The sequence below is a fragment of the Neolamprologus multifasciatus genome, chromosome 3, assembly GCF_963576455.1.
Source record: "Neolamprologus multifasciatus chromosome 3, fNeoMul1.2, whole genome shotgun sequence".
Taxonomy (NCBI): Eukaryota; Metazoa; Chordata; class Actinopteri; order Cichliformes; family Cichlidae; genus Neolamprologus; species Neolamprologus multifasciatus.
The window spans coordinates 5,033,687-5,059,870 of NC_140441.1; the positions used below are offsets into that span (position 1 = coordinate 5,033,687).

Here is a 26,184-nt window from a genome sequence, read left to right on the forward strand (position 1 = left end):
CACCGTCAGTCGAACACTATCTGGGCTGATTGTCACTGCATTACCCATAACCCCCTCAGGACTGACATCATTCCTTGTGTGTGTGTGTGTGTGTGTAGATGGAGACCAACCCATCCTGAAGAACATCACAGATTACCTGATAGAGGAAGTCAGCGCAGAGGAGGAGGAGCTCATCGGCGCCTCTGGGTGCAACACCGATGACGCCGGTGACGCCAAGGACCCTGCCTCCTCTGACGTCATCTTGGAGACAGATGATAAGCTACTGAAGGTGGGAGGAGCTTCATGTAGATCAGGCGCCGCCTGCTTCATGTAAGCGTGTATTTACACGTGTGTGTTTGTGTGTACAGGTGCTGGACCGCCTGCTGCTCTACCTGCGTCTGGTTCACTCTGTCGATTATTATAATTTCTGTGAGTATCCCGCCGAGGATGAGATGCCACACCGCTGCGGGCTGATCCACGTTCGAGGACCCCTGCCTGTGGGCAAGATCACTGCAACTGAGGGTACGCACACGCATACACTGCAGATCAGCCGTTCATGGTATATTTCTAGGAAAACAGGACGTGGTTTCCTAGAAACCAGAGACGCGGGACACATAAAGTCCTTGTCACCTGTGAGTAAGACACACTTACCTGTGGTCACAGCAGCCTTTGAACCTTTATGGAAAATTTCGCGGTATGATGATCGAACACATCACAACATGTTTTTAGTTTATTTAATCTCAAAACACTGAGGCGTTTAGGGATCATCTGTATGCTACAGCTCCGAATACACGGCTGCAAAGTTGACGTTAGTGTTGCTGTGCTCTGATTGGACAGTGAGTGAACACCAGCGGATGTGCGAGGAGCGCCTGGCTCCGCTGCTCTCGCCCTCTGAGACTCTGACTGAGGAAGAAGCGACCAGGCTGGGGAAGAAAGACCCGGAACTAGAGGTACGACACACCGCCCGCCACCAGATGTGTCCCACATGTGCAAAAAAAAGAAAAAAGTGCTACTTCCTGTTCCTTTCACAATAAAAGCCCTTCATATTATCCAACTACTGACTTTGAGATTATTAGACGACCTCCTGACTTGCAGCTTATCACAAAATGATTCAGATCAAGTCTTGTCTTTGATTTTACAAGTTCTAATTTTGTTTTCTTAATCATTCCTCATCAACTACAAGAAAATGTTTTGAAAAAAGGAAGTAAATTCTCATAATTACTCATTAAAACAATGTTACCTTTTTATTATTATTTATTTATCTGTTTGCTGTCAAAATAAAATTAAACATTGTATTGTCGGCGTGTATATCTCCAATTTAAGTGTCGTTAATTCAGGATTGTATTCATAATTCATTTGGCATTTCAGAAATTAAAAAAAAACCAATAGAGATTTGCAGCTATAGAAGGAATGACCTTTTAACAGCGTACGACCTTTTCATAGAAACGACCATAAACGCAGTGTGTACATGTGAGTGTAAGACAGTTGTGCCAATGACGAGCTCTCCTCCGTGTGTCTCACCTGTGCAGGTGGAGAAGTTCCTGTCGGCCAACACTCAGGAGCTCAGCAAAGACAAGTGGCTGTGTCCTCTGAGCGGGAAGAAGTTCAAGGCTCCCGAGTTTGTGCGCAAACACATTCTCAACAAGCACGGCGAGAAGGTCTCCGGTGTCCGGCAGGAGGTTGAGTTCTTCAACAACTTCCTGTTGGACGCTAAAAGACCTGCCCTGCCTGAGAACAAGCCCCTCCCACCGCCTTCACAAGGTTGTGCCCCTGGGACTCCGTTTTGCCGTCTATTCACGTTACTGTTTTTTCTTTTCTGACGTGTTTCCTTCTCTCCGCCTTTAGCCGCACCTCCGGGTTTACCAGGATTTCCCGGACAGTCGCCGCAGCAGCAGAGCCTTCTGGGATATCCGCCTGGAGTCAGACCACCCATGCCCGGTTTCCCAGGTATATATAACACAAACATAATAGAATTTAAGTATTTTAAAATGAAAAAACCTCAGCTTTGCTTTTTAGTGCAGCGATGCAGTCGTTTAAGGTGTATGTGTGTGTGGCTGTTTTAGGCGGTGCACTCCACCATCCACCAAACCAGTTTGGAGCTGGGCGGGGTAACTATGACAACTTCAGAGGTCATTTAGGAGGCGGCGGGGGGTTTTCTGGGAAACAGCGAAACAGCAGGTAAAGAACATGCGCCGTGACGACAACGCACTGGAGTGTATGAATCGCATCAGTTATCTCACTGTGTGTGTGTTTGTTTGCAGGGGCATGCGAGGCGACCCTCGCTCCATCATCGAGTACAGAGACCTCGACGCTCCGGACGACCTCGACTTCTTTTAAGCACCAGAAGCCCCAAGACTGTTTTTTTTTTTTTTTTAAATAAAACACTTTTTTATTCCTACGTTTCCCATGATGCCGTTCCTCTTCCTCATACCATTATCTTTTTCCTACATAGGACAGAAACTGTAGAGCTGTGTGTGTGGGTGCGTGCGTTGCGAGTGTGTGTGTCAGCAGGACCAGTGTTACTGTCAGTCATTAGTGATGATGATGATGATGCGTGCCACTTTTCCAATAAAGACCAGTACTGAAGGACTGATGAAGGCTCGTGTGCTGCTGTGAGAGGAGCTGCACCCTTTGAAATCTTATTTGGATGTTTCCACAGCAGACAGGCTGATGTAGCTTCAGTGGCTAAAAAGTGAAGATTTAAACACACAAACTTAAGTGAGAATTTGTGAAGTTTCTCTCTGATGTTTACATTTCAAACCCTTTGAAGTGCCTGTGTGCTCTTGTGTTATGTCCTGGTCACTGGACAAGGTGCAATACATGGATGATGTCCACACACAGTGACCAACAGCGCACACTCCACTAGTGCAGTTGCATAAACACAACATGTAGATTATGTGCTCAGAGCACCCTGTATGAAATAGAGAGGTGAGGCGTTACTTGAGAGCTAAAACGAAGTGGTGCCAATCTGTTGTGATCAATGTTTTCTACAGTCACTGGTTGTGATATACTAGTATGTAGTTTATTTATTATACAGTTGTGATAACTTGAATGCTTAATTATTTTGGTATAACTGAGGCATAAACAGTCCAGTAAACAAACTCAGTATTATTGATTAAACAATACAGTCACAGTGTAATCTTATGTAGATCAAAGTGGTTTACAAAGTCAAATATGTGTGTACACAGCTCTACGAACACGAACAGTCTTCTGTGTCGGGCTGGAAACTAAAAAATTTAAAATTTAAACCGCCTACTTTTAAATTCATGAATATTGAAAGCGATTGGTCTACAGATGTGACAGTTTTTGTTTTCCAAGTGTAAAATTGTTCAGGGGAGAGTTGATGCTTATCTCCAAAAGTCCATGGTGAAATAATGGCAGTGAGTCCGGCTTTGGGCTCGGACTCCTCTCACTTAAATAAGTCTAGATCAAAAAGTAATCATCTGTTCTCTTATGATTCCTATAATTCTTTTTAACATGCTACTGTGCATGAGTGGCGATGGTGAGGGGGGAAAAAAAGCAAGATGCACACATACTAGGATGGTGGTGTGGTGACTGCAAGCTCAAAAGCTTTACAAGGGAAACCCGACATTGCCACCCTGGGAATTTCACCCATATCTAATTCAAAACTACAATGATTACCAAGGAGGCACCCAGGTCCGTTATACTCACCTCTACACACTTTCACTAAGGTGCAGTCAAACCAGGCGTACATGGATAACCACCGCACACAGAAGGTCCCATCACCAGGGTTCTCAGTCATGCCCACTTTGGGCTTTCAGCTTCTGAATGAGGAAAACATCCAAAACATGAAAAAAGTCACCCTCTGTAGTTACTGCAAAAACACTGGTTCTCTGCAGCTACAAGAGGACCTGCCAGTGGTGTGACACAAAATTAAGAATTTTCACATTATTCAGAAACAAAATGTACAAAACACAAAATAAACTGCATCTCCACTTTAGAGAAAATGAATGATCTATTTAATCTATTAGTTAAACCACAGTTGGCAAAAGAATAGATGTTCTGTACTTGAATTAAGGTTAAAAAAAATACCACTGTTAAAAAATACTCTAGTAAATGTTGTAGTACTGGTTCAACTTTTACTCAAGTAAAAGTACAAAGGTACAGCTCTGAAATGTACTCAAAAAGTAGCTCTTTAGAGGACGTTTCTATTTTTGTGCAAAGCTAACTGAACCTTGTGCTTTATTGACATAATGATAAAATAAGGAACAGCTGTGGTCCACTCTTGAGCTCTGGCAACATTCACTCATCCCCGTTCAAGGTGGCAAAGATCACAGGCTGTTAAGTATTGCAGACTGAATTCATTTCACCTGGCAATCGCTTACTATGTATATCTGTTAGGAGGTGGTAAGTAGGATCCTCATGTATTATCTACAATTTGGTGTATAGTAGGTGGACGCTGGATGACTATTTTCCATCTTGTGTTACAGGCCTACACACTGCACTGTCTTGTTGTAGCCTTGTTGCTTTTCAATCATTTATGGACTGGCATTGTTCCTTGTTTTATGGTCTTTTTTTTTACTCTTAATTGTTTGTTATATTTTAATCATGCTTTTAAAAGGGGTTGTATCTCAGTGTATGTTCTTGTTTCTTTTATGTCTCATTTACTCAATAGTTTGGTGTTTTATGTCTTGATCTTATAGGTTTTGTTGATTTTCCTTTAGTGGAGGTGCAGCGGCTTGTTGCGGTGGGCTACGCACTGTCACAGAGAGTAAAATCACTCATCCTACAGAAATTACTATCTCAGGTTTACTAGTACTAGGCTTACTAGTACTATCACACCAGTGAACATCCAGGGTTTGGACATTGAAACAGTGGAGTACAACAAATACCTGAGTGTTCACCTCTATAACAAACTGGACTGGTCCACAAACACAAATGCATTCTGCAAAAAGGGTCTAAGCTGTCTCAACCTGCTACGGCTGAGATCTTTCAGGGTGAACAGGACTCTCCGAAGGACGTTTTACTACACTGTGGTGGCGTCTGCTATTTTCTATGCTATGGTCTGCTGGAGTGGTGGAATGACAGAGAGGGACAGGGACAGGCTTAGGGCATCGGGGGGTTCCCCAGGAGCATCTTCCTTGGAGGGCTCAACCCGGGGTAGCAGTCATGGCCTATTAAGGGCTCTGTTGGCTCTTAGGTGACGGTTTCCTCGTGGCTGTGTGAAGCGGGCTAGGGGAGGGTCTGTGCTGACGGACGTGGGTTACTGACCTGGTAGCCTGGCTGCCCCTGGGTGGGTCCAGGACGGGCGTGAGTTCTTGGGCGCTCCGTCTCTGGGCTGGGGCCCTGGCTGGGCCTTGGGGGCTTGAGTCCTGGTTGGTGTGTTGCCGGGGTTGCGGGCGGGTGGGTGTATGGGGGCCGAGTCCTGGCGCAGGGTGCCGCTGGTACATCGAGCCACCTGGGGGCTCTTCAACTGGTGAGGGAGGTTGTTACATCTTGCAGGAGCTCTCCTCTCTTCAGGAACTCACTCTGCAGGAGGGGGAGATACAGGAGAGGTGGAAGAAGATCTCAGCCTGGGTGTCTATTGTCTTATGTAGTCTGGAAGATGAGTGGATGACGGGGTGGGTGCAGTTTTCTCTGAGGTGGGGTGGGTGGGCTGTCCCAGGCTCTGTGGGGCCGGGTGGCGCTGCTGCACTGGGCCCCGGTCCGGATGGGCCTGGGCCCCCTTTTCCTGGCGGTCGCAGAGTATGGGGGTGCCTACTGGGGTCAGCGGGGAGCTGGCCTCAGGGAGGGGTCACTTGCCCCTCCCTTCCTTCCCCCCCATCTCCAGCTGCCTCCCTCTTCCCGCTCCACCACAACCACCCACACATGCAGGGCCTTGGGGTAAAGGCGTGTCACCAGGGTGCAGGGGAGGCATCCCCCCCTCTGTCCCCTTCTGGCTGCCTGTGCCTCAATTTTATCTCACAACTTAGACATTCACATTACTCACGCTCTCATAACACATACATATAGGATCTTGAGGGTGGGCACACTACACGGACTCCAAAAGGCCATCAGGGTGTACACCTCACCCCTGGCGTCGTTGCCCACCTCTCAATTTTAAATACACGTAGAGATTGAGCTATGCGCTTTCCTGCTGCTCTCTGGCAGGTAGCTCCATGCCCTCCTGGGTTTTAAAGGCACCTTAGAACACACATGCATCAACACTACATATGAGCGGGTGGAGGGAGGTTTGGAGTCTTCACACACCTCCGTTCTCTGCGGCCTGCTGGAGCGGGGGGCCAGGAGGAGAAGTTGGCCGTCCAACTGGGGTCTGGAGTGTGGGGCCTCCCTCCTGCTGCAGAGTCGGGGGTCTGCTTCTCCCCACCCCAGGGAAAAGGGTAACACCACCTGGGTCTGGGTGCAGTTTCCCCCTCCAGGGGCAAGGGTACCTAGACCTGGGGTATAGAGTACACTTGGGGAGTGTGACTGTGTGTACAGTGTCTATTCTCTTTGGCTCTCAGCGAAGGGGTCGCACTTTTCTCCTCTCCTCTCCCTTATCTTCCCTGCTTAGCTCCTCATGTCCTTGCCTTGTCTTTTCTCGTGTTTTTTTTATTACTTTTCCTGGAACACACTCTCACAGTCTGTGTCTAAAACCTAAAAAAATGGATTTGATCAACTGGTCTCTGAATGCTATTGACACCCTTTAATGAGAAGCCTAGGCTCGGGAGAACCCGAGTGCCATGGAGGGACTTTCCCTGCCGGATACACGATGGACGGGTGGCAGAGGATCGTGTGCCTGGCGGGACTGTCGATCGAGGACGCTGAAGATATCTACCTATTCGGAACCATGATAACAGGGTTCTTGCTGATCGGAGCTGGCTTGGCCCTCGCTTACCGGAGAATTAAGAGAGCGGAACCGGCTGTACAAATCCCCACAAGGATGCCCGCTGGGATTGGAACGACAGGTGCGACTTCTCAGAAAGGGCTCACTGAAGTCAGCATGGTTAAGAGCTTGGAGGCGCTTACGACTGCAGTGAATGCTCAGAATAACACCTCTGAGCGTATGTATGTTGATTACATCAGGAAAGAATCAACTCAAAACAACATCTCTGGGCAGAAGCTGGATTACATCTTGGATCAGTTGGCTGCGGTCGTGAGGTCTCAGAATCTGCTATGTGAGCAAAAAAGAGTGACAAGACCACAGAATCGACGGCTAATAAAATCACGGAGAAACTCGCAGCTATTAACGGGAGATTGAGAGACCAGTGTCGGAGTGTTAAAAACAGCTTGAAATTCTCATGAGTTGTTTGCAAAAGAAAAATTACCATCATAATGCGGCTACCCCTTCGGCGCCAGCTGTGGGCTCAAGGCCGGAGCTGAACAAAAACTCCCTGATAACGACTGTGTTGAGTCTGTTCCTTCCATTCCTACAAGGCCACCTGGGTTGGCTGGTAGACTGTTTACTTACCCTGGCAGGGTGAAGGAACTGTCTCAGCTGAACTCTGGACACACACACATACACTTACACTGATAAGCACACACTCATCCCCCTCCCTTTCCAAACGCCTTTGATGCTTGTTTCCTGCGGGGAACACGGTGGGTCTGTGTGCCGCGCTGGAATGGTAGCGCTGTGCAGGGCATCTGCTGTGTTCGCTTCGGATTACTCCTACCCCCCACCCAATCCTGTGGCTTGTCATGTCTTTCACAAAGTTGTGCTGTGGACATTTATGTGCTTTTTGTGCAGAGGAGTTTTTTTGTTTCCTGTTCTCATGCTGTCCTACCATGGAAGCACAGCATGAGTAGAGGTCTCTTTTTTCCTCTTGTACTTTCCCACTGTAGTGTACATTTCAGTGTTTTTCTGTAACGCTACCGATCTCTGACTTGTATCCCCATGTAATGTCTTTGTTGTGTGTGTAAGGTCAGGGTGTCCCATTTCACTGCAGGGCAACCTGCATGTGGCGAATAAAGCTTTGATTGATTGATTGATATTTATGTCTGTCTCCACGTTGGGTGAGTGTTGAGTAATTGCATATGAGAGTATGAGGGTGGGAATGGATGTTTGTATCTGTGTGTGCCTGTATGTCTGTGTCTATATGTCAGCTTGGGTATTAGACGCCACCTCTCTGGGGACATCTCAGGCCCTCTAAGGTATGGAGGCCTATCTCCCCCACCACTTCCCCTGCCAGTGGCAGACGCCCTCAGACACCGGTGCGTTAGTGGGTCTTTGTGTCCGGGGATGGGCGTCCAGGTAGACATCGGCTCACTCCTTGGTGGCTGGGGTTGGGGTGCCCTCGGCCTCTCAGCCTGGGGTTTGGTCACTCAGGTGCAGCTGGTTGCCGGTGGAGCTCCCGGGCACGTCACTGCAACCCCTCCTGGCTTATGCTCGCGGCTGCTGAGTGACCCCTCATCTGGGACTCTCCTCAGCTCTTTCTGGACAGTGGCGCAGCTGCCCCTCTGTTGGTCTTCCTTGGTCTCTTGTGTTCTGAGGGCCTCTGGATGTCTGGAGTCTGAGCTCCTCCATACCTGCTTCATGCCCTGGAGGACGGGGCTGTGGCCCCACACCCTCTAGCAGATCATTACATGAAGGAACCTTTTAAAAACAAGCGCATCCATGCTCACAGGTGTACACACGGGTGATCACACACACAAACTACACCCTTTTTGGCTCCTACCTCAAAGCACATTGTGCTGTCGATCTTACGTGCTGCACAATAATGTTTAATATTTAGTATTTACTGTATACTCCCATATATCATCGTGATGTTGTTTATTGTATTGCTCTCGTTTTCTTCTGCTTGTTTTCTTTTTTCATTCTCAACAGGTGAAATTAAAAAAGTATCTACTGTTATCTACTGTTAGCTAGTTTATTGTGATGATGTTGTTTTTATTATGTTGCTCTTTGTTTGTTTTCTCTTCTGGTTTTTTATCTCCATACAGGTGATCCAGGTGTTTTGTTTGTCTTTCTTTTTTTTTTTCTTCCCCCTTTCTCACCATCTCTTCTCCCTCTATTTTTCTTTCTCTCCCTCTCTTTCTTTCATTCTTTCTCCCTGTGCTATCCCCCAGTCATGTCTGTCCCATCTTTAAAAAACTAAAATAAAATGAATACATAATTGGTGGAGGTGAAGTTTCATTTTCCAACAGGACGACAAACTCACATATACAATCAAGATAATAAAGGAATGACTTTAGGACCACTCTGTGAATGTTCTTCAGTGGCCCAACCAGAGCCAACCAGGCTTTAACCCAAATGGGCATCTCTGGAAGGAGCTGTGGACTGACAGTCTGATCCAACCTGATGAGGCTTGAGAGGTTCTGCAAATATGAATGGTAGAAATGGTTGAAAAATATGTGTGTCAAAAAATCTGTAGAGTATATAGTTCAACACAGTTGTTGCTACAAAGTGAAAGTTAAGTTGACTGAAACAGCTGTTTTTAAAAGTTTGTGAAAGTTTAATGTTAAAATAAAAAAAAAAACAGTTTTAAAGCTGAAGGCAGGCTGATGTCTGAATTTTACAGTAGCCTGAAATACACATTATGAATAAAGCAACATTAGTCAAAGGAAAGAAGCTCCACCTCTCACGTCATTCAAATGCGACAAACCAGGAAACAGGATGTTCTTCTTCCCCCGTAAAGAGAGACGCGCAGACGATCAGACTGAGTTCAGACCAAACTAGCAGCTTCCTCTGAGTGAGTCCAGCTACAGGAGAGAAAAGTGGAAAACTCCAACACTGCTGCTTCAAGCTGCTGACGCTCCACACGCTGAATGTGAGTTTGAGCAAAAACACGACTCAAAGGAAGTTTCAGTGAAGGTGGTAGAGGAGGGAGGGGAGCCAGGACTGACTGTACTTCCTGTCTGCTGTTTTCAGCTTCACTCACAGACTCAATGGCTTCCAGATCAGAGGAGGATCTCTGCTGTCCGGTCTGTCAGCAGGTCTTCAGAGATCCTGTTATTCTGTCATGTAGCCACAGCTTCTGTAAAGACTGTCTGAAGAGATGGTGGCGAGACAGACCAACACACGAGTGTCCAGTTTGTAAGGAATTATCAGTTTATGATCCACCTTTAAACCGAGCTTTAAAGAACCTGTGTGAGTCGTTCTTACAGGAGAGAGATCAGAGAGCTTCAGAGGCTCTCTGCAGTCTGCACTCTGAGAAACTCAAACTCTTCTGTCTGGACCATCAGCAGCCAGTGTGTGTCGTCTGCAGAGACTCAGAAAAACACACCAATCACAGATTCAGACCCATCGATGAAGCTGCACAACAACACAAGAAGGAACTTCAGGAAACTCTGGAGCCCTTAAAGAAGAAGTTAAAGGTTTGTGAAGAAGTTCAAGTGAAGTTTGATCAAACAGCAGAACACATTAAGGTCCAGGCCGACACACAGAGAGGCAGATTAAGGAGCAGTTTAAGAAGCTTCACCAGTTTCTAGCAGAGGAAGAGGAGGCCAGGCTGGCTGCACTGAGGGAGGAAGAGGAGCAGAAGAGTGGGATGATGAAGGAGAAGATGGAGGCTCTGAGCAGAGAGATAGCAGCTCTTTCAGACACAGTCAGAGCCACAGAGGAGGAGCTGAGAGCTGAAGACGTCTCATTCCTGCACAACTACAAGGCTGCAGTGGAAAGAGTCCAGCGCTGCCCCCTGCTGGATGATCCACAGCTGCCCTCAGGAGCTCTGATAGACCAGGCCAAACACCTGGGCAACCTGACCTTCAACATCTGGAACAACATGAAAGACATGGTCTCCTACACTCCTCTCATCCTGGACCCAAACACTGCAAATCCAAAACTCATCCCTGTCTGAAGATCTGACCAGTGTGAGAGGAGGAGGAGAGAGGCAGCAGCTTCCTGATAATCCAGAGAGGTTTGAGAGTTATTGCTCTGTCCTGGGCTCTGAGGGCTTTAACTCAGGGACTCACAGCTGGGATTTTGATGTTGGAGACTGTAAAGGGTGGGCACTGGGTGTGTCAGCAGAGTCTGTGCAAAGGAAGAAGCACATATGGGCTGGATTATGGGAAATGGGGCTTGGTTCAGGTAAATATTCAGCATGGTCACCATCATCGTTTACTGATCTCTCAGTAGAGAAGAAGCTCCAGAGGATCAGAGTGAATCTGGACTGGAACAGAGGAAAGCTGTCGTTCTCTGATCCTGATACTAACACACACATACACACCTTCACACACACTTTCACTCACAGGATGTTTCCATTTATTGAAACTGGTGGTAAAGTGAAGGTGTGTCCGTTGAAGGTGTCAGTGTCAGTGGAGCAGATGAGTTGAGGATGATGATATTTCTAATGTTGTTTCCTGTCAGTGAATTGAAGCTGTTAAACTGCAGCTGTCCTCCTGCTGCCTCCTTAAACATATTGTTGAAACCACAATTCATATTTGGCTTTCATTCACTTTATTCAAGCTAGTACTCGCTATAGGTCATGTTGCCTATAGCAACATGATGCTCCTGCTGCCTCGTTGTTCCAAAGCTCTTTGTTTCTCTTTTAGTTCTCACTGTTTCTTTCTGTTTCTGCTGTCCACCTTTTCACATGCCATGGTAAGAAAAAAAAGTGAAAGTAAGTGAAACAACTTTAAACATAAACTGAAAGGAAGCTGAACTGAAATTAAGAAAAAGAAAAACTAATCAGTGCCATAGTTATTCAATGACAGTGATTAAGTATATATGAAAGTACAGAAACTTGACTTTTCAGCTCTCACATTACCTTAAATGTCATGCATCCATGGAAGTTTCACTTCCTGTTTTTTCCATATCATTTCCAGCTCCGCCATCTTATTTTAGAACTCTTCTATCTTTGCACGATGTACAGTTTAAAATAATCAGTTTGTCTTGTATGGGGCCCTGGTGCCAAGGAATGCCAAGGAAAGGTGGGCAGGAGAAGTGATAATGAACAATGAAAAGAGAAATGTGGTGCACTAAGACTCAACACCACATTGCACTAGTCTCTTCAAAGTGTGATGCCAGATGTTTGACATGTTAAAACTAAAATGTTAAGAAGATGTGCATCTTACTTCACCACTTTTTCTCACCCTATTGTTTCATGTGTGTCATTTAAATAAGAACAGCATGTCATCACATTTCTTTCCATTGTGTTATATTAGGTGCTTTATAAATAAAGTTGGATTGGATATTGAATCTGTAATGACCAACATGAATATCACTGTAAAAACGCAGCTATTGATCAACCCATGTTAGTGTCATTCAAGTATCTAGGGTGGAACAGTTTGTAGTAATGCAGCTCTCCTCTAGATAAATCTGGCACTCCACCTGAGTTTTAATCCTCAGAACGCCGTGTGCAGTAAACTGATAGTAATTTCTATCAGTGTAAGTGTTGTACCTTACATCATACGAATTTCCTCCTTCAGGCTCCTTTCACTGATTTGAATTGCCTCACAGTTTACAGAGATGAACACGTGTGAACATGTTTACACCCTCTTTCGCTCCTTCCTCAGTTCTGCTGTTAATCTGCTGTTGAGCTGTTAGTTTGCTTCTCTTGCCAGAATTTTGATTCTTTGTGAATAAATTATTGTTGACTGTAGAAGATCACCCTGGGATTGAAGCTTCAGAAGCACAGTCATTTGCCCCACTCAATCAATAGCCTATAAAACTAATTATTTTTTAATTTTATCATATTTCCCTGAAAAATAGTGATACGATCACTCATTTTGTCCTCCTTGTTTAGGATTTCTATGAACAAAATAAAATTCTCTCAATGGATTACTTATCCCAGTGTACCTGAAGTAAATAATAATAACTCATGATAATACTGAAGGCTGCTATACAACAACGAACATTATATTCATTTCTGTGTAAATAAACCATGATTTAATCACACATGCTATGAACATCACCAGAGGTGATTTTAGGTGAACGTGGTGGAAGCCAAAATTCTAAAATCATTCACTGAAGGATTTTCATGCATGTGGACCAGCTGTTATGTGTGCTTCAAATAAATAACCAACAGACACTGAAAAGCAATGAAAACAAACATCTTGATCCGTGCTTAATCATCCAGGTAAGTAAATCTCCAAAAGTTGATTCTGTTCATCTGGACGTAGCGTTTTGTGGGAGAAAAGTTTCGTCACTCATCCAAGTGACTTCTTCAGTCTCAGCTGACTGCAGGTTTCCCCAATCTTATAAACAGTTTTATAAACTGTAAACCATAAAATGCTACGTCCAGACAAACAAAATCAACTTTTGGACAATGAAAACAAAAGCTTTTAATTCTCACAGTTCAATTAGTCTGACTGTAGTACTTAGTTTGAACATGTTATCGACCAGTGTTGTTATTGGCAAAAGAGCTGTTTTAAATATTTGTTTCACACTTACATATTAAAACACATTCAAAACGTAATCAAACAATACATGTACAGAGAAACTCCTACAGAAAGTTTAAAAAGACACATTTATAAACATCTTTGTGTCCAAGTAAAACCTCATGGCAGTATATAAAAGAGGATTCGTCTAGAGTGAGGTCTGAGATCTGTGCGCTCCAGTAGAGTTATATGAGGAACATTATATTTTATTCCATGAATTCCTTGTAATGCTGTGAGTTTCTGGTGAACTAGATTTTTTCCTGTTTCCAGTATTTTCAGTTAACTGAGTCATCTCTACCCACATTACTTGCAGCTGGTCTCTTCCACCTGCTACTAGGTCACGTTCAGCATTGCTTCACTCTTTAAACTTGCTTTTCTAACTTATTGCAATATTTATCGCCTCTGGTATGCTCCCCAAATGAGCAGCGAAGGACACCTCTGTTATACAATAGAAAAGCTGCAGCTTGAAGCTGAGAGAACCCAAAAGCAAACTAACAGTTAAGTGGCTGATGGCTGATACCATCTGAGTCTGCAGACATCTGAGACATTTCAATCTACTACTGTTCAGTAGGAGATTAGATTAACTTTTCTTATACATTTTCTGTATAACATAAAACAAACAACAGCAACAACAAAATTAAAAGACAAACTTTCAGTCCAGTAGATCCTAAAGGTTTCTTCCATTCTTACTCTGTCCTCCTGGCGGATCTGCAGATGTGAAACAGTTCATATCAATACATTTCATACATATCAATGATTAAGAAACTGACCTTACAGCCTATTATTTGCCAGTGATGCTAGTTTCAGTCATTATGCAAATGTACTCTTTATAAGGTTGGGGGAACCTCGTCATTTGGATGAGTGATTAAAAAGTTTCTCCCACTGAAAACACTACGTCCAAATGAACAGAATCAAATTTTGGGGATTTCCTTACTTGGATGATTGAGCAGAGCATCAAGACATTTATTTAGAGTGTTCTGTGTGACTCTTCTCTTTTCCACTGCAGGATCTTTATATTTGGTAAAATTTGGTTATTTTGCTACAATTAAGACAATTGAAAAACAAGCAGGTACATAATAATACACACAATCAGGGCAAGACTGGCAATCTGGAATACTAGGTGTTTAAATAACATCTTATTTCATAGTGTAATTTTGACTTGTTTTCTCCAAAGCACACTCTCTGTTGATTCACTCACTAATTATAGTCACAGCATTCACTCACTGTGTCTTTTGGGATTTGTTAGTTTAGCATAGCTTATAGCCGACTTGCTAACAGCATGCTTTTCAACTGTCTCTTTCTCTGCACTTTCCTGCTCTTTTATTTCAGATGTTTAGTTACTCCTTGGCCTCCTTTAGTGTAATAAATGTAGTAATAAATGTAGGCTATTTGCAGGGAGCCAGGATAATTGAACTGGGGATTTGCACCTTTGAAAAATGGGGTACTTAGCCAGGCACCTATAGCCAGTGAACCGCAGGTAGCGGTAACTTTCACACACCAAATTGTCCCACTCGCTGACACATCTGCAGGGGGTCAGGTAAAACAATTGTTGTGCGTGATTTTAACAACCATCTAGATACTATAAAAACCACACCATTTAATTTGTTATTAATAACAGTTATTACCCATCAATAACAGTTATTATCCGTTATTAAAATCAATCTCAAAATCTAAAAGAACCCACCCACCTCTTTAATCACACTCTACACTCTATACTGTAGCTCCTCTGAAAAAGAGAGCCTTAGAACAAGAGAGCCTTGTCTCCCTGGTATAACTCTCAAACAAAAGCTTAAAGCAGATAACTCGTAAGCTGGAGAAGAAATGGTGTATCACAAATTTGGAAGATCATCACTAAGCCTGGAAACACAGTTTGCTGCTTTATAAAAAAAAACAAAAACCCCAGAACATCTTATTATTCGTCAGTGATTGAAGAAAATAAGAACAACCCCAGGTTTCTCTTCAGCACTGCAGCCAGGCTGACAAAAAGTCAGAACCGGGTCTAGGTACCCTTGCCCCTGGAGGGGGAAACTGCACCCAGACCCAGGTGGTGTTACCCTTTTCCCTGCGGTGGGGAGAAGCAGACCGCCCTGACTCCGCAGCAGCAGGGAGGCCTCACACTCCAGACCCCAATCGGACGGCCAACTCCTCCTCCTAGCCCCCCGCTCCAGCAGGTCGCAGAGAACGGGGGTGTGAGAAGACTCCAAAACCTCCCTCCGCCCGCTCATATGTAGTGTTGATGCATGTGTGTTCTAAGGTGCATTTAAAACCGAGGAGGGCATGGAGCTACCTGCCAGAGAGCAGCAGGTGTACACCCTGATGGTAATTTGGAGTCCGTGTAGCGTGCCCACCCCCAAGATCCTATATGTATGTGTTATGAGATTGTGAGTAATGTGAATGTCTAAGTTGTGAGATAAAATTGAAGCACAAGAAGCCAGAAGGGGACAGAGGGGGGGATGCCTCCTCTGCACCCTGGTGACACACCTTTACCCCAAGGCCCTGCATGTGTGGGTGATTGTGGTGGAGCGGGAAGAGGGAGGCAGCCGGAGATGGGGAGGGAAGGAAGGGAGGGGCAAGTGACCCCTCCCCGGGGCCAGCTCCACCGCTGACCCAAGTAGGCACCCCCATACTCCGCAACCCGCCAGGGAAAGGGGGCCCAGGCCCATCCGGACCGGGGCCCAGAACAGCAGCGCCGCCCGGCCCCACAGAGCCCGGGACAGCCCACCTGATCCCACCACAGAGAAAACTGCACCCACCCCGTCATCCACTCATCTTCCAGACTACACAAGACAATAGACGCCCAGGCTGAGATCTTCCTCCACCTCTCTTGTATCTCCCCCTCCTGCAGAGTGAGTTCCTGAAGAGAGGAGAGCTCCTGCAAGGTGTTACAACCTCCCCCACCAGTTGAAGAGCCCCCCAGGTGGTTCGATGCGCTGGTGGCACCCTGCGCCAGGGCCGGGCCCCCATACACCCACCCGCCCACAACCCCAGCAACATACCAACCAGGACCCAAGCCCCCGAGGCCCAGCCAGGGCCCCAGCCCGGAGACGGAGCGCCCCCAGAAACTTACGCTCGTCCCGGACCCACCCAGGGGCAGCCAGGCTACACCTAGTGGGGGTGGGGGGTCATTGTTTGGTCCCGCCTCCACTGTTATGATTGGTGTGGGGGTAGGGACAGGCTTAGGGCTTCGGGGGGTTCCCCAGGAGCATCTTCCTTGGGGGGCTCAACCCGGGGTAGCGGTCATGGCCTATTAGGGGCTCTGTTGGCTCTTAGGTGATGGTTTCCTCGTGGCTGCGTGCAGCGGGGCTAGGGAGGGTCTGTGCTGACGGACGTGGGTTACTGACCTGGTAGCCTGGCTGCCTCTGGGTGGGTCCGGGACGGGCGTGAGGTTCTGGGGGCGCTCCGGCTCTGGGCTGGGGCCCTGGCCGGGCCTTGGGGGCTTGGGTCCTGGTTGGTGTTTTGCCAGGGTTGTGGGCGGGTGGGTGTATGGGGGCCCAGCCCTAGCGCAGGGTGCCGCCGGTGCATCAAGCCACCTGGGAGGCTCTTCAACTGGTGGGGGAGGTTGTAACACCTTGCAGGAGCTCTCCTCTCTTCAGGAACTGAAGTTCTGACCACATCAGTGTTAACAGGTCTAGCAGGGATCACACTGGGTGTTTGAGGCTTCTGCAACACAGGCACATAAGCAGGTTCATGCACTGGTGAACTTAAAGGAATCAAATTACGCCTCGCAGTCTCTTGTGGTAACTCCACTGTGTATGATCAGGGTGTAGAGGGATTTTGGATAACAGTGCCTGCAGTTTTGACATCAGTCACCCAAACTTGCTCTTCTGGGGACAGGCTGCATAAAGATTTTGCGTGGTGGCGCCTGTTGAAGTTTGCAATGTCCATCATCCTCTTCTCCCTTTCCTTTTGAGCGAGCAGTGCATCGTCCGGCTCCAGCTGCGATGGAAGTATCGGCAGTGTGGTTCGCAGACGTCTGCCCATTAAAAGCTCTGCGGGGCTGTATCTGGACTGCAGTGGTGTAGCTCTATAGGCAAGAAAAGCTAGATAAGGATCAGCTGCTTTTTTCAGAAGATCTTTTACAGTCTGCACAGCACGTTCTGCTTCTCCATTACTTTGCGGAAACTTGGGGCTGCTTGTGATGTGTTTAAAGCCATACGCTGCTGCGAAGTCTGTAAAGATTTGACCTGAATACTGCGGCCCATTATCAGACATGAGGACCTCTGGGATGCCATGACGGGCAAAGAAAGATTTCAGGTGAGTAATGACACATCGTTTGATTTTGTTCTGTTTAAGAAAGAAATCTCAACAAATCTAGAGTGATAGTCAACAGCGAGAAGGTAGGTTTTCCCCCAGGTCGAAAAGATCTGTGCCCACTCTCTGCCATGGGCGGGCAGGGTATTCTGTTGGCATGAGTGGCTCACTGTTATTGTGTCTTTCTTGAATACACGTTTTGCACTTGAGCACCATCTCAGAGATTTGTTGACTCAGCCCGGGCCACCACACTGTTTGGTGTGCACGAGCTTTACATTTTACAACACCTTGATGTCCTTCGTGTAGTTTTTCCAGCACCTCGTTTCTCATTGCTGAAGGAATAACAAGCCGTGTGTCTTTTAGCAAAAGGCCGTCTTCAACAGTGAGCGTGGCTCGGTCAGGCCAGTAATTTCTCAGTAAAGGCTCTTGTTTTGCATGTTCTGGCCAGCCTTCGGTGCACATGTCCATGACGCGAGCACACACACTGTCGCTTTTCAGTTGTTCCTTCAGTGTTTGCATATATGATGAACTGACAGGCATGTGTGCTACAGTACTGTCCACATATATGTCTGTGCTTTCCATTAGCTCTTTGTCTGACAGGTTCATTGGTTTTTTCAGAGGTGAGCGGGACAAAGTATCTGCTGTCCAGAGCGATTTCCCTGGGGCGTACTGCACAGTGTACGAGTAATGCATGAGTCTTATTCTGAATCGCTGGATCCTGGGTGGCAAGAGATCCAGAGCTTGACTTCCCAGTAAGGAAACGAGAGGTTTGTGGTCCATTTCAAGACAAAAATGTTTACCAATCAGGAAATCACGAAAACGCTCACACGCCCATGTAGACGCCAGTGCCTCTTTTTCCACTTGTGCGTATCGTTGCTCTGTAGGAGAAAGGGACCTCGATGCATACGCCACTGGTCACCATCCTTCTTTCCACAGCTGCAAAAGAACACCTCCGAGACCATAGGATGAAGCATCTGCTGATACTTTAATGTCTCTGTTGGGGTCATACATTGCGAGCACTTGGGGTGAGGTCAGGGCATCTCGCAATGTTTTGAAAGCACTCACTTGGTCAGTTCCCCAATACCATGCGTTCTTTTTGGAAAGAAGATCTCGCAAGGCTTTGTCTTTTTCAGCTAAATGGGGGATGAACTTGCCCACTTGATTCACCATGCCCAGAAAACTGCGCAACTCTGACACATTAGTTGGCTCTGTCATTTCTGTAATCGCCTCCATTTTCTTTGGGTCAGGACTGATTCCTGTATCCGCTATGATGTGACCCAAGAAAGCAACCTTGCTCTGGTAGAGCTCGCATTTTTCCACATTCAGCGTTATGCCTGCTTTTTCCAATCTTTGCAGTGTAGCATGGAGACGGGAATCATACTCCTGATGGTTACGTCCCCACACCAACACATCATCAATGTGACACACCACTCCTTTGAGACCCTCGATGACCTCCGCCATCATGCGCTGAAAGTGTTCGGGCGATGAGTTGATCCCAAACGATAGGCGGTTAAAGTGGAACCGCCCAAAGGGTGTGATGAAGGTGGTGAGTTTGGCAGACTCATCGGACAGGGGAATCTGCCAGAAGCCCATTTTGGCATCCAGTTTGCTAAACACTTTGGCTCCTGCGAGCATTCCGAGACTTTGTTCAACCGATGGCAACACGTATTTTTCGCTGCACACATACTCATTTAGTCCGGTAAAGTCTACGTAAAGTCTCAGTCTAGGGCTGTTTTTTTTTGGAACAACAACCATGCCGGCACACCAATCTGTTGGTTCCTCAACTCGGGTAATGACACCAAGCTCTTCCATTCATTGGAGTTCCTCCTTTACCCTTCCCATTAGAGGCTGAGGAAGCCTTCGCGGAGTTTTGAGCGAGTATGGCACAGCGTTCGGTTTGAGTTTAATGTGATAGGCCCGCTGCACTTTCCCTAGACCATTGCAAAGTTTAGGGTAAGTAGTCTTCAGAGTGTCCATTGAAACCGCGTCAACTCGCACCAGCAGGCCAAGAGCTGTAATGGCGGGCAGGCCTAGCAGTGCAGTATGTTTCTTACAACATAGACCTTCTCTGTTGTCTGTTTTGCTCCGTAGTTGAGCTGTAGCTTTGTAAAACCAGCAACGTCCAGTGGTGTTTTTCCAGGGCCTAACAAAGGTTTTTCTGGCTGCTGGAGAACTGGTCTGTGTTCGTTAGCAAAAATCTTTGATAAGTCCGAGTCAGCTATTACAGTCACATCTGCTCCAGTATCCAGTTTGAAAGTGATTTTTGCATCTTTCACTTGTATGATGGCTGTCCACGCCTGGCCGTCACTGGAAACTGAGCCTAGGAAGAAACCTTGCTCCTTTTCCTCCTCAATACTTTGCACTGTCTTGCTTTGTCTGCAGACGCGCTGGTAGTGACCATTTCTTCCCACATAAATGACATTTTGCTGGGCACTCGGGTTTCGGATGTGGAGAGCCTCCGCACTTGTAGCATTTATTACTTTGTCTCTTGCTATATTGCTGTTGTGTTTTGACAGTTTTATTTTTGAACATGTTGAACTTCGTTTTGTCGTGCTTTTGTATCACTCTTTCAACTGTTTTTGCATTTACTTGCATTACATTTGTTTCACTTCTCAAAGCTGAGTTTTGCTTTTTGATTTCTTCTGACTGCCTGGCCATATTTATAGCTTTATCCAAGTCCAAGTCTTTTTCCATCTGCATGCGCTCAGACAGCCTCGTGTCCGCCAAGCCCACTACTATTCTGTCTCTTATCAGCTCATCGTGGAGCGGTCCGTAGTTACAGTGCTCTGCTAATGCATGCAAGGCAGTCACGAATGCAGTCTCATTCGGCTCTTGTTTGCGCATATTAAAACGTGCATGCTCATAAACAACATTTTCCCTGAAAATGAAAAAGTTGTGGAAGCTATCTCTCACTTTAGCATAGTCCCGCTGGTCTACATCACTACATAACTCGAGTCCTCTCAGGACGTCATCTGCTTCGTCTCCCATACAATATATGAGAGTGTTCACTTGATTTTCCTCCGAGCTCGCAGACAGATTACTTGCCTGACGGAATCTCTCGAAGCGACAGACCCATCTTGTCCATTCGTGTGGTTTGGGAAAATCAAAGGGCTTTGGTGGTTGGATGCTCAATGTAGCGCTAGGGGTGCTAGCCGCGGTGCTAACTCCTGCCCTCGGACGATCGTCTACGTCGTCATTCGGCATTTCATTTCCACCTTCCCCTTCTCCTCACACTCGGCAGATGTATGGAGTCTTACAAGTCACACAGCACTTCTGACACCATGTGTGATTCTTACTCTGAATCTGAATAAGTACGCGGGACCACTGTGTGCGGTAAGACCAACTCTTTACTCACTGTATTACCATCACCCGGCATGCATTGCCAGTGTGTAACACGTAATTACACAATCAAACAATGAAAACATACTGCCCATACAACAAATGTACCAGCGACGATTATGAATACACCACACATTACACAACCATTGCTGGAACTTGACAAATAACCAGATAAAAGTCTGGAAGAAAATCTGCCAAACAGCTGCACGACTGAGTCACAATTTTCTGAGCTTCAGAAAAGGCTTTATGTTGTGACATGTGAAACTGAAATGGAGCAAAACCTGTTTTATACCTTTGATGTAAAAGAAGGATGACAGTTAAACACTGGAATTAACATACCTGAGATTCAGGTGAAAAGAAACATTTAACAGAAAGGTGCCATGAAGATCCACCCATCACCTGACACACCTGGGAAAAACCAGTAAATAGGATGTTATTCAACCTCAGTAAAGAGAGACGCGCAGACGATCAGACTGAGCTCAGACCAAACTAGCAGCTTCCTCTGAGTGAGTCCAGCTACAGGAGAGAAAAGTGGAAAACTCCAACACTGCTGCTTCAAGCTGCTGACGCTCCACACACTGAATGTGAGTTTGAGCAAAAACACGACTCAAAGAAAGTTTCAGTGAAGGTAGTAGAGGAGGGAGGGGAGCCAGGACTGACTGTACTTCCTGTCTGCTTTTTTCAGCTTCACTCACAGACTCAATGGCTTCCAGATCAGAGGAGGATCTCTGCTGTCCGGTCTGTCACGAGGTCTTCAGAGATCCTGTTATTCTGTCATGTAGCCACAGCTTCTGTAAAGACTGTCTGAATAGATGGTGGAGGGAGAGACCAACACACGAGTGTCCAGTTTGTAAAAGAAGATCTTCAAGGGAAGAACCACCTTTAAATCGAGCTTTAAAGAACCTGTGTGAGTCGTTCTTACAGGAGAGAAATCAGAGAGCTTCAGAGGCTCTCTGCAGTCTGCACTCTGAGAAACTCAAACTCTTCTGTCAGGACCATCAGCAGCCAGTCTGTGTCGTCTGCTGTGCCTCAGAAAAACACACTAGGGACAGATTCAGACCCATCGATGAAGCTGCACGACAACACAAGAAGGAACTTCAGGAAACTCTGGAGCCCTTAAAGAAGAAGTTAAAGGTTTGTGAAGAAGTTCAAGTGAAGTTTGATCAAACAGCAGAACACATTAAGGTCCAGGCCCGACACACAGAGAGGCAGATTAAGGAGCAGTTTAAGAAGCTTCACCAGTTTCTAGCAGAGGAAGAGGAGGCCAGGCTGGCTGCACTGAGGGAGGAAGAGGAGCAGAAGAGTGGGATGATGAAGGAGAAGATGGAGGCTCTGAGCAGAGAGATAGCAGCTCTTTCAGACACAGTCAGAGCCACAGAGGAGGAGCTGAGAGCTGAAGACGTCTCATTCCTGCACAACTACAAGGCTGCAGTGGAAAGAGTCCAGCGCTGCCCCCTGCTGGATGATCCACAGCTGCCCTCAGGAGCTCTGATAGACCAGGCCAAACACCTGGGCAACCTGACCTTCAACATCTGGAACAACATGAAGGACATGGTCTCCTACACTCCTCTCATTCTGGATCCAAACACTGCTCATCTAGAACTCATCCTGTCTGAAGATCTGACCAGTGTGAGACGAGGAGGAGAGAAGCAGCAGCTTCCTGATAATCCAGAGAGGTTTGATTTGTTCTGCTCTGTCCTGGGCTCTGAGGGCTTTAACTCAGGGACTCACAGCTGGGATGTTGATGTTGGAGACTGTAAAGGGTGGGATCTGGGTGTGTTAGCAGAGTCTGTGCAGAGGAAGGGAGACAAACTGTCTGCATTATGGATAATATGGTTATATAAAGGTAAATACTTTGCATGGTCATCATCAGCTGGATCCACGACTCTGTCAGTACAGAAGACGTTCCAGAGGATCAGAGTGAATCTGGACTGGAACAGAGGAAAGCTGTCGTTCTCTGATCCTGATACTAACACACACATACACACCTTCACACACACTTTCACTCACAGGATGTTTCCATACATCAGCACTGATGATAAAGTGAAGGTGTGTCCGTTGAAGGTGTCAGTGTCAGTGGAGCAGATGAGTTGAGGATGATTATATTTCTAATGTTGTTTCCTGTCAGTGAATTGAAGCTGTTAAACTGCAGCTGTCCTCCTGCTGCCTCGTTGTTCCAAAGCTCTTTGTTTCTCTTTTAGTTCTCACTGTTTCTTTCTGTTTCTGCTGTCCACCTTTTCACATGGAAAATTATTTCACTGTTTCTCACTGAATGACTCCCCAAACTAGATTTGAAATTCTATCAAGTTTCTAATCATTACAAGTGATTCATGTTTCTATTTGATGTGTAAATGGAGATGATTTCGTTTGCTGGGATATGGACTGACATGTGTTGAATGGGAGGAGCAGTTTGTTGTTGTCTTCTTGTCTGTTTATGACAACAATAAATCTATTGTTGAAACAATGATTCATGTTTAACTCCATATATGAAATGTTTCTGATCTTTGAATTCTGTTTGATTAAAGACTTTCTTCATGACACAAATGAGATTTCAGTGTATTAATAGAACTAAATAAGCTCAGAGTTGAAAGGCTGGAGTATTATGTACGTGCTTCACTGTCAGTATCTTCAGGGGGATTCAAAGTTACTTGAAGATGTTTCACCTTCATCCGAGAAGCTTCTTCAGTTCTAAGGTCAAATGGTGGAGAGTCCCAGATATAAACCTAGTGGGAGTTTCCCCCCACAGAGGGACAAAAGGACCCCCTGATGATCCTCTAATCGCCTGAGCCAAGGTGTGAAACTGGGTGTGGGTCACAATCAACCAGAGTTTCGGGTGAGCTCATTGTGAAACCTGGCCCCACCTTATCATGTGATTTCCTGAGGTCAGATGTCCCAGGATGTGAGTGGGCGTTAAGGCGTCTGGGGAGGGAACTCAAAACTGGATTACAGATGGCAGAGAGTTGGTGTCGTAAACCACCGCCTCTGTTCAAAGTTGGTCGCTCACAGTGGACATAGATGCTTCTTTCACTCCTCTTTCAAACCATCTGTCCTCTCTGTCCAAAATGTGAACATTGGCATCCTCGAAAGAGTGTCCTTTGACCTTTAGATGCAGATGGACAGCTGAGTCTTGTCCTGTGGAGGTGGCTCTTCTGTGTTGTGCCATGCGCTTGTGAAGTGGCTGTTTGGTCTGCCACTTTATTCATCAGCTAGCATACTAAAGGGGAGGCTGGAATGTTACATTTCAGACACTTTGATAAGTCTTCACATATCTCACGCCAAAATTTCTGAACTGGTGGACAGAACCAAAGAGCGTGGATGTAATTGTCCGGTGTATTTGCTGTGCAGTGTGAGCAGTTGTTGGAAGGCGTATAGCTCATCTTGAACATCCTATGACCAGTATAGTGCACTCTGTGTAATATTTTGTATTGTATTAATTGCAAATTGGGATTTCTGATCCATTGAAAGGTTTTTAAGCATATCTGAGACCAAAGGTTTTGGTCTAAGTTGATTGATAAATCTGCTTCCCATTTTGCAATAGGAAGGGATATTGATTCATCTATTTTAGAAAGTGTTCTGTATATTTTAGACAATAATTTGGGGGGTTTTAGACTAAAGAAATAGTACCAGATCCAGCATCAAGCTGGCACTTCTGACTGACTGGCATCATGGCAAGGTGTATGTCAACCTGATGTGATTCACTGGCAAATAATAGGCTGTAAGGTCAGTTTCTTGATCATTAATATGCAAATTGTCAGATTTGTCTGCACAACACAGAAGAGCTAACTTGTCACTGCAACTTTCACTGCTATGCAGCTCTATCTGTCCATGAAGCCAGATAACACTCACCATTTAGTTAAACTGCAGGAATGTCTTAAAGACATAAAGACCTGGATGGCCGCTAACTTTCTGCTTCTTAATTCAAAACTGATGTTATTGTACTCGGCCCTGAAAATCTTAGAAATATGGTAGATTCTTACTCTGGATAGCATTACCTTGGCCTCCAGTAATGCTGTGAGGAACCTTGAAGTTATTTTTGAACAAGAAATGTGCTTCAACGCACATATTAAACAAATATGCAAGACTGCTTTCTTCCGTTTGCGCAACATTTCTAAAATTAGAAATATCCTGTCTCAGAGTGACGCTGAAAAACTAGTTCATGCATTTATTACTTCCAGGCTGGACGACTGCAATTCATTATTATCAGGATGTCCAAAAAACTCACTGAAAAGCCTTCAGTTAATCCAAAATGCTGCAGCAAGAGTCCTGACAGGGACTAGAAAGAGAGAGCAGATTTCTCCTGTTTTGGCTTCCCTTCATTGGCTTCCTGTTAAATCCAGAATTGAATTCAAAATCCTGCTCCTCACATACAAGGTCTTAAATAATCAGGCCCCATCTTATCTTAATGACCTTGTAGTACCATATTACCCTATTAGAGCACTTCGCTCTCACACTGCAGGCCTACTTGTTGTTCCTAGAGTATTTAAAAGTAGAATGGGAGGGAGAGCCTTCAGTTTTCAGGCCTCCTCCTTCATGCCCTGGGGGATGGCGCTATGGCTCCCCACACCCTCTTGCAGATCGTTACAAGGAGAAACCTTTTGAATACAAACCCGCTGATCCACACAGATGTTCACTGTTCATAGGCACAAACTAAACCTTTCTTGGCTGCTACCTCAAAGCACATTGTAAAAACAGTTGTCGGAACCATACTGAATTTAATCAGAGTAAAAAAATACACAGTGCTATCCTCTATGCTGTTGTATGCTGGGGCAGCAGGTTGAGGGTCACAGATGCCAGCAGACTAAATAAACTGATACACAAGGCCAGTAATGTTGTGGGGGTGGAGCTGGACTCTGTTAGGGTGGTGTCTGAGAGGCAGATGTTGTCCAAGATAAGGACAATCATGGATAATACCTCCCACCCACTCCATGATGTACTGGTCAGTCACAGGAAAATGTTCAGTGAGAGACTGAGATTACCCAAAAGCACCACTGAACGACACAGGAAATCATTCCTTCCCCTGGCAATCTCCTGTACAAAAAATCCATCTAATACACTGCAAACACTGCAATAGTTACACCCTTTTTACACATGCTCTTTTCTACTCTATAATATTCTTGTCAATTCTCTTGATATTTATTTATAATCACCTCTGCTAATCCTTGATATTTCTAATTGAGTGATCTGTATCCAATTATCCAATGACACATCTGCTGTCCTGTATCTTTTGCTTGTTTCTCCTCCTCTTCTTTTCTCTTTGTTCTAAACTGAGCATCTGATGGCTTTGAACTTTTTGTGTCCATATTCCATTGGTTTTAATTTGCACTCCAGTATGAACACCCATCCCCCATCCCAAGGATC

General features: G+C 45.7%; 2 protein-coding genes and 1 pseudogene across 2 annotated transcripts in view; all 3 read left to right on the top strand.

The window, feature by feature from the left end:
* The window catches only part of LOC146521198 (serrate RNA effector molecule homolog), a 3,747-nt gene extending 1,396 nt beyond the window's left edge, over nt 1–2,351 (top strand). Inside the window, exons 2-8 of the mRNA XM_085148862.1 lie at nt 99–268; nt 348–501; nt 817–929; nt 1,509–1,740; nt 1,825–1,926; nt 2,043–2,157; nt 2,241–2,351. Of these exons, the coding sequence (XP_085004988.1) occupies nt 99–268; nt 348–501; nt 817–929; nt 1,509–1,740; nt 1,825–1,926; nt 2,043–2,157; nt 2,241–2,316 (962 nt within the window). The 3' untranslated portion in view covers nt 2,317–2,351. The remainder of the gene's footprint in view (nt 1–98; nt 269–347; nt 502–816; nt 930–1,508; nt 1,741–1,824; nt 1,927–2,042; nt 2,158–2,240) is intronic.
* A 7,191-nt stretch (nt 2,352–9,542) lies between these two features.
* Nucleotides 9,543–11,336, top strand: LOC146521199 (nuclear factor 7, brain-like; annotated as a pseudogene).
* Nucleotides 11,337–21,513: 10,177 nt separating this feature from the next.
* Nucleotides 21,514–23,370, top strand: LOC146521200 (nuclear factor 7, brain-like). The gene has a single exon (XM_085154430.1). It carries the CDS (start codon nt 21,529–21,531, stop codon nt 22,918–22,920), a length of 1,392 nt encoding a protein of 463 aa, XP_085010556.1. The 5' UTR covers nt 21,514–21,528; the 3' UTR covers nt 22,921–23,370.
* Nucleotides 23,371–26,184: the final 2,814 nt, after the last annotated feature.

Coding starts and splice junctions, on each gene's coding strand:
- LOC146521200 (XM_085154430.1), top strand. CDS start 21,529: ATGGCTTCCAGATCAGAGGAGGATCTCTGCTGTCCGGTCTGTCACGAG.